The sequence below is a fragment of the Chrysoperla carnea genome, chromosome 4 (assembly GCF_905475395.1).
Source record: "Chrysoperla carnea chromosome 4, inChrCarn1.1, whole genome shotgun sequence".
Lineage (NCBI taxonomy): Eukaryota > Metazoa > Arthropoda > Insecta > Neuroptera > Chrysopidae > Chrysoperla > Chrysoperla carnea.
Window position 1 is genome coordinate 52,487,586 of NC_058340.1, and position 9,406 is coordinate 52,496,991.

The following is a 9,406-nucleotide window of genomic DNA, read 5'->3' on the forward strand; positions in this document are numbered from 1 at the left end:
CCCTTAATAGTAGGAAAATTGAAATTTCAAGAATAAGAAAAGGTCTCTCTGTCCTCATTTGATTTTTTTTCTTTCAGTACCTGATAATTTTAATATTTACAGAGAGAAAGGAATGTATAAAATTTTGAATTGGATTACAAAATACATTCTTAGAGTTAGAAATATTTCTGACGCCTCGTGCTTTATCGAAACCAAAGAATACCGAATCGAAACTTTAGTAACACAATAGACCATTTTCATGAAAAACAGAAATGCTTTTTGATAATTTTTTATAAAAATATAGGTCGAGTAGAGCCTGTAACTCAAAAATTACGCTTTTTAACAATAAAAACACTATGAAAAAAATTGTTAAAAAGTCACAATATTATATACCGCACACATGATCTGTGATGTCAATCCGACAAGCAATGACAGTAAAACAGTGTCAACAGTTGTATTAATATATCACTATTATCAACTTTAAATGACGTCAAACCAACCTTCGTGTAACATCGTGTGTTTCCGGATCGTTTTCGCCAATTTGAATTTTCATGATTTTCATTGTCTGTTTTCTCGGTCATATGGCTTCAAAAAAATCGGGAGGAAAAATTAGCCCATTTATCAAGACATTAACTTTCATTTAAAAAAAAGAAAGAAAAATGTGAAAAAAAAGGTCTATTACGTTTTAGTTTAAAAATACTATACATACTACATCTAGTGTGTAAAATAAAAACTTATGTTCTCTAGATGACAGAATGATTACTTACATCGCACAAGCACGTGGTAGGCTGTAACCATTTGTAATTTGATTTGTCAATTTGACATTTCATATTTTCAATTATATTTTTTGTAAAATAAGTGTAAAATTTCAATTAAAAATGACCCGTACAATCACACAAGAAACTTTTGATAATGCTGTTCATGAAAATGTCGAATTATTTGATATGAATATTGAAGATGCTATTCAAGAAACGGTTCAACAATTTGAGAAACAAGTTAGTAAAAAACACCTGACTTTTCAATTTCAATTTCAATACACTTTTTAAAGATTTTTCGACGTTTGAATGATTCTAAATTTCTGCATTCGTCGAGAATTTAAGTAATCGATAAATTAAAATCATAATTATTTCTTGATAAATAAGAATTAATTTATCTTTACCAATGAGTCATTGAAAGAAAATCGTAATTAATTTCAATTTCCTTAATTTTAAATGTCTTTGCAGGGTGTTAGTTTGGATAATATAATAAAAGATCTTCAATTGTCAGACACAAGTAAAAAATATGATACACTTCTTGAAAAAATATCAGAATTAAAAACGCTATCACAAGATCCAATAAATATTAATGACGACGAATGTATAATCATATTAGATTTCGTTACTGAAGAATGTAAAAAAGATATTGCTTATCGTCTTGTTTGTGGAAAAGAGCAATTATATCCTGCATTATTGAGATTACTAAATAAATGTAAAATTACTAGAACAGTTATAACTCTTAAAACATTAATTGCAATGATGACTGGTTACCCGGACTTATTAGACGAGACCGGAATTAATTTTATGATGGAATTGTTACATCAAACTGATGATGAAGTTCGAAGATATACTCTAAAATGGATAGCGATTTGTTGTGTTAAACATGAACGTAATCGACAGAATATATTTGATAAAGGCGTATTAAATCATTTGAAATCTATGATTCAAAATACGAAATTAAATAATGATTTTCTAATTAAAGAAATGTGTGCTGTTTGTCGTGCGTTGGTTTTAGATGATGATGTAAGAGTTGAATTTGGTCATGCACATGAACATGCTAAAGCTATTGCTTCAGATATTTTATGTCCGTTAATGAAATTACTTGAAGGTAATATATCAAAATTATTCTAAATTATCCATTTTAATTTGATGAGTCGATAATTACAACTGACTTCTTCTCTCGAAGAGCTACGTTTTATTGCACCAGGCCGGACCCTTTTGGCTATCAGCCGTTCCTATCTTCTGGGCAATTTACTTGAAGGAAAACAATATAAATATAGTGTCCATAAAGAAATTTACAAGTATAGTTACCTCTATCCGGGGACACACTGTATATGGGTTGCAGTTACCAAATTTTTGAGCAAAAGTTGCTTTTAAGTTTTCATAATAAAAATTTGTTTACACTCCTCAGAGATTTGATCAAAAAATTTTGAAGTTTATTAAAAAAGTTATTCTCTCAACGATATCACGTATTGACTTAGTTTGATAAGTTAAAAAAATTTTCAACTTCAACAAAAAATTTTTTACATCGGAAATTGTTTTTAGCTCATAAGAAAAATGAATCAATCGTTGGAGATTTGTTAATTACATTATCTTCGTTACTGGTTCGAACCGAATATTGTAAACAAGTTCAAGATACTGGTGGCATTGAATTTATATGCGAGGCCATGCTGACATTTGTGGATAAGGACAATATAATTCGAAAAGGTTTAATATTGTTGAAGACGTTAGCCGGAAATGATGATTGCAAATATACCATTATTTCTAAAGGAGCCGCACCAATTATTGCTGCTTCTATGGAAAAACATAAGGTAAAGTTTTTAAAAGGAATATGTTTTTAATCGTTTATTAATATCTTAAAATTTATTTTTAGAAAAATGAGAATTTAATTGGTATAGGATTAGCTTGTATTGCAGCTCTTACTCTTCGAGCCCCAGAAAATAGTGAAGAATTTTACAGAATTGGAATTCCAGATTTAATTGTTGAATGTCTCAAATTACATTCGGACAATGTTGCAGTACAGGTAACGTTTTTAATCTAGTTATATATTGCCTTTTGATGTTACACTTTTTCCAATATTGTTTCCTCTGTTTACTCAATTCGAATTACCATGCCTGGAAAATACCTCTTAAGAAGATAGGGCAATAATTTTACCGAAGAAAAAAATTTCCCTATGTATGCAAGCAATTTATATTTAAAGATATTATAGAAAATGCTTATATGTTTGAAATACCTTTTGTATTATGTTTAGAAACATGGAAGTTGGGCTATTAGAAATATGGTGAGTCGAAATAAAGAACAATGCAAATATTTTATATCTATTGGTGCTGAACAAGAATTAAATAAAGCTCTATTAAAATTTGCAAATAAATGTGAGTACGATATAAAATCTGCATTACGTGATTTGGGTTGCAATGTACAATTGCGTGAAGAATGGACTGGAAAAGGTGGTAAATTACAAACAGACGAAGGACAACATCGTGATTTCAACGATGCATAAAATAATATCTAATATATAATATTTTTTTAAAAAAACGTATTTATTTCACATGCTAAAAACTAATTACAAAATAACAAGTTTTGTACACTTTTGCAAAAATAATTCGGTTAATTACTTTTTTATACTTCTATATTTATTTTTTAACGTTTTAGCTTTTTAAAAAAATATATAATTTTAAAATAATTAACTCGACGCTCTTTAAAAATCATAAAAATCATACCTATTAAAAATAACAATGTGTATTCACTTTGTGCGTCTTACGAAAAAAAGTGGCGATTTTTTTTAGTTAGTAAGCGATAGATAACATATACGCTCACGCAAACGTCAGTGGAATTGAGTGGTGTGCTGTTTGGTTATTGATAACCAAATTTCGTCGGCGAAAGAAACTACACGGAAAAGTAATGTTTAGGTGTATCCTACTAATGGAAGAAGAGAGAAAGTGGGCTTATTTTATACCTTATTCGAGGATCTACGGAATGATGAAAATAAGTTTTTTCATTTCTTTTTGTGCCTTTTGAAGAATTACACGAAAAACTAAATAAAATGTAATCTAACTTCAACTACAGTGGCTCGACGACAAATGGCCGTATGATTTAAAAGCGTCTAATGTGAAAGCGTGTATTTGGTCTCGTATACTACTGAGTAATAAGGCGCCGTGTGTTGTAGTGGCAGTGGGTGGCTGCTGCAGAGCACAATAACGGCATATTGCCGCCACCGTATAATGTGAAAGAGGTTATTCTCTTCTTCACTGTACTAAAATATCTAATGTCGCCGTTCGGTCAAATCCTATAGTGCAAAAAGAACTGGTTTCATCAGTGAATTTTTAAATAAATCAAATCACAAACTTTCAACGAAAAATGTTCATTGTCGATGTCTAAGAGTTTTATATCTATGTAGAGGTTAATCCTTTGGAAAATTTCATATTTTATTATCTCTACATGCTGAAGTTTTATTCTAATATGAATTCGTTTATGTTCATTTAAATTACTTTCAAAAGTAAATGGTCTATTACAAATTTCACATAAATAAGGTTTTTCTCCAGTATGGATTCATTTATGTTTAATTAAATTGCCTAACTGAGTAAACTTTTTATCACAAATTTTACATGAAAAAAGTTTGTCTCCTGTATGAGTCCGTTTATGTTGAATTAAATGATGTTTCTGAGTAAATATTGTATCACAAAATCACATGAAAAACGTTTATCTCTATTATTACTTCGTTGATGTTCTAACACAATAGTTTCATCTATTATTTCTTTCTTCTTTGTCAATTTTCTTTTTAATTGTTGTTCAAGTTTGATATTTTCATAGTTATCAGTGAATTCTTCACTTAAAGAATCATAATAGCCATATTCTATTGTAAAAGTCTTGTTTAATTGATAAATCTCCCCATCCGATTGTTTCTTTAGTTTCTTCTATAATTAATACATGCTACATTTCTATAATCCCCTCTTGCATTCTATATGTTCCACTGTAGCAGTTTTAAAATTCACATTGATAAGTTTATTTCTCATGTGAATTCGTATATGTTCAGTTAAATGATGTTTCAGACTAAATGCTTTATTACAAACTTCACGTGAATATGGATTTGTGTATGCCGAGGTAAAGCACATTGTGAATAAAATTTTTTACCATAAATTTCACATGAAAATCGTTTGGGATCCTTGCTAATTCGTTGATTTTCTAACACAGTTTCGCTTATTTTATTTATTGATTCTGTATTTAATTGTTGTTCGAGTTTTATATTTTCATATTTCTCAGTGAATTGTTCATTAATTGGCGCATATTTTACTGCAACAGTTTTTTCTGGCATTTCTTCTTTAATTGTTACATGTTCCCTTTTAACACTTTCTTCTGATTCTTTTTTAAATCCTACATGCTTTATTGTAACATTTACAGACTTTACGTTCATTAGTTTTTCCGATTAAATATTTCACATAAATGAGGTTAATTTTCTCCGTTGTGAATTTGTTTGAGTAACTTATTTGAACAGATACTGTAATATTGTCTTCTTTAAGTGATATATTTCATTCTAACTTTTTCTTCTGATATTTCTTCCTTAATTAATGCCATTGTAAAAGTTTCCTCTATGTTTCATCTATCTAAGTTGAAGTTGATCCTTTTACGTCTGCAAAAACGATATTACCTATGTAGGAGATACCATTAGCACAGACGTTACTGGATCACTTGGACCTTGAACATTTTTTGGATCACTTTATATTAAAAAAGGCCATAGCAAAGGATTAAATTAATAAATATTAAACAACATACATCAATATTTATGGTTTTTATTATTACATCATTCACAATTTTTACATAGAAGGCTTTTCCAAAATTATAAAATAAATTCAATGATGATTGTGATGATAATAGTACAAGATCCCGACCTGAGTTGACCGGACCTCATTGAAATCCCTAGTGAATCGAATATTTTATACAAGGTAATTAAACAAAACATGATAAGAGATTCTGCGTCCAGATTCCTGCAAGCTTTTGCGTAGGTAATTTATAATTGTTTAATTAAATTTTATGCGTCGAATTTCCTTATTTATTGTTACAAAAATGTAGATAATATGGCAAATACGATGATACAGGGTTGTCTTCGTAAAAATAAACAAATCTCCGGATTGCCGCGGCGTTAACTCGTTAAGTTTTAATAATTTGGATAACCCTACGATTAGCTTACTTTTGTGAATACAACCCTATATTCGCAATGTTATGATATACGTTCTAATCTATAATGTTATATCAGTTATCTCGATGAGGGTAACTTACTATCTCATTACTCAATTATTGAGCTCCATATTTACATAGAAAACATAAAAAATCGCAATAGATATCCTTGAATCATATTTAATTGCCTTACAGGGATGTGTACACGTTGTACAATACACTGTATAAAAAATTCATATCTTTATAGAAAATTCGACGATGGAAGGTCGACCTTGGTCGGAAACTTATACTGTAAATAATGAACTTAAAACATTTTGTCACCATAAATTCTATAACAATATCTATATACGTTTTTAAATTTCTGTGATGTAAATGTTTTCTTTTATTTTCTTTCTTTTTTTTTTAATATATAAATATCAGTTTCTAATAAAAAAGTTGTTTAAGTGGATTTCAATCAACAAAATCCTTAGACAATATAAATAAATAAACTTTTTATTATACATATTGTATTTTAATGTACAATAATACAATTCGAATGCTACTAAATCAAATAAATTTGTGCAATTCTTTCTATAGTTCTATCATATAGATAAACGTCCCGAAAAACGCACTTTATTTTTACGGAAAACAGTTAATTTTAAAATCGTAGGTACTTGGAAAGTTTTTAGAGAGAAGAATCGAAAGTCAATTTAATTTGTTGTCTAATACCAACAAATCAAAAGAAAATCAGGTAGGCATACAGAGGAGAAATGGAAGAGCACTCAATGTACGCCTCATTATATTTCTGTTGTTTTCAGAAGAACTCATTTTGCAGCAAAATTTCCTAAAATGTCTCATGAGTTTTTTTCTTCAATTTTTTCGACGCCATTGATTACTTCTGGGATAAAAAGGCTCTTGGTTTTTTCTAAAATAGCTCGTGCTAGGCTTCGGGACATTTTTTATATTATAACTCTAGAACAACACATACAGTAAATATATTTTAGATTATACTTTAACAAATTTCATTTGAAATTTGAACTGGACACTCAAGGGACGAAACCAGAATGTTTTCCCCATTTTTTTTCGAATAATTTCATGCAAAATGGTATGGCCAAAAGTATACGAAACAACTTAAAAATTATCTCCTTAAAGAAAATAATGTAATAGAGATTTTGCATTAATTTTTTTTTACCACAAATTCATAAATAAATGAAATAATAATTCATCTAAAGTATATTTCAGTAATTTTTTTTTTTTTAAATTAATAATTCCATTTTTTATTAATTATTAATAACAAATAGTTAAATTTTTGAATAATGAAGTATTAACCTCCGTTGAGGCTGTGAGCCCGTCGGTTTCTACGGAAATTTGCGTTATAATATAGTGAATACCTGCTGAAAGACAAACCATTTATCATTATTTATGTTATTTTATCATTTCTCCGTGCGATGGCGTTACGAAAGCGAGTGTGTTGACGTCACTATCGTTTGAATTTATAGTTAAGAAAAACAATATTCAATTGTAAAATTACATTTAAGCCATGTTTTAAAAAATTTTTTTAAAAAAATTTTCTTTGCAGGACATATTTTTGAGCATATATTTATATAATTCTGTTTTTAACGTCTAACCTACTATAGCGTTATTATTTTTAATGTTTATTTTTCTTTTCAATGGAAACCGATTTAGATAAATATATTAATGAATTTTTTTTTTTGCTAAATATATCTATCTAAAAATTTTTAATGTGGGTATTTCACATTAGAATTTTCTGGTTTCGTTTCGTTCAACAGATTTATTATCTGGAATTGTTTTTAAAAGTATTTCGATATATACTTTTCGTTTATATTTCATAAATCTAGAATCTATAAAGAACAATTTTTTTTAAAATTCCTATTATTATTACATCGTTAAGAAAAACATGTATTCTTATTAATTTTTAACTGTGTATGTATGTATCATATATAAGAAGACAGGTATTTATAAGCTTAGTCTCATCATTTATATTTCGTAAAAAATACTTTGGAGTTTGGAGAGTAATATTATTAACAGAAAAAGTCAGTTTCGTTGTATTTTTTTTATCTTTAAGTTGCGGTATAAAAGCAAAATTTTTTTACAAAAAGTGATTTTTTCTATGCGATTAACAAAAACTATAATAATTAATACACTAATATTGGAAATATATACTTATTTATTTTATTAATAGTAAGCTATTGAATAAAAATCCTTGCAAGATTCTAGATTTATTGTTTATAAAAGCGCAATTTTTACGAGATAATTTTATTTACATGTGTTTTAATATAAAACGAATTCAACAGGTATCATTAAAGTGAAAATTTTGTTAACAAAGGCGGAAAATGATGAAAGTTATTATCGAGTTAAAAAAAAATTTTTCATGTCAAAACAGTTGAACAAACAGGATAAAAATTTCGAAATGTTTGTGGTTTTTCGCTTTTTTGCACGCATTTTTTTGGCAGAGATAGATATTCCTAAACAATAACTGTAAAACACTTTCTTTTTCATGAGTAAAACAATAAAAAATGCGAAAAAAATGCCAAGTTGAAATGGCTAAATCTCGGACAATTTTTAACCAAAAATATTTTTCGATATACCATTTAATAGGAAATTTGACAAACTTTTTTTTGTCTGCGGTATTCTCTATACCTATCTCTAAAAAAAGATACAGGCAAAAAAGCAAAGAACCAGAAAAAATCGAAATTTTGTCATTTTTTTCCTGTTGGTTTCAACTGTTTTGGCATGAAAAATTATTATCTTTTTTTAAATACTAATCTGATGTAAAATTAAAAGGGATGCTTTTTCACCCCTATCTTCAATTTCCACCCTCTCATTTAATAGCACTCTGCGTGTTTTTTTTTCTTTAATAACCCATTGAACGATTCCTGCAATAAAAACCTGTGAACGCGTCAATTCCTTTCTGTATGACATGATCAATAGCTTATAACTAGAAGTTTCTTTCATTTTTCGTTATCTCGAGTTACAGCGTTTTGTTTTAACAGCAAACCGCTTGGATTTACTCAAACTTTTCCAAAAAATGGATTCAAAATTTTTTTTTTTAAATAAATATTCTTTCCAGGAAGATTCTGAGTTAATGCAAGCGGCTTCATGTAAAATTGTATATGTCAAATTTATTTTGATGATTATTTCTTGAGTAATAGTTTCTGTCTGATTGAGCAACGAAGTTATTTATAACTGATTTTATTTACTGTATGGTTGTGAACTGCATTTACAATCATAATAAATTACATAATAATTGTATAATAATTTAAAAAGGATGTTTTAATAATTAATCTACAGTAAAATTAACTAGTAATAACAAATAAATAACATTTCTATAAATTCTATAAACATCCTGCTGGCTGTTATTTTCATTTTCAATTTTTTTTTTTTTTTTTGGTTTTTTGTTTTCAACCACACTCTTATTATTTCTAACAAGCTCATTTTTATTTCAATTTGGCACATCAACGATAGACGTTCTTCTAGGCTTATTATTTATAAACATATGT

General features: G+C 27.9%; 1 protein-coding gene across 1 annotated transcript; it reads left to right on the plus strand.

Annotated features, from left to right (window-relative positions):
- The first annotated feature begins 805 nt into the window (after positions 1-805).
- LOC123298020 (armadillo repeat-containing protein 6 homolog) lies at positions 806-3,279 on the plus strand. The gene is made up of 5 exons (XM_044879883.1): positions 806-974; positions 1,203-1,842; positions 2,280-2,545; positions 2,608-2,757; positions 2,986-3,279. Exons 1-5 carry the CDS (start codon positions 858-860, stop codon positions 3,232-3,234), a joined length of 1,422 nt encoding a protein of 473 aa, XP_044735818.1. The 5' UTR covers positions 806-857; the 3' UTR covers positions 3,235-3,279.
- Positions 3,280-9,406: the final 6,127 nt, after the last annotated feature.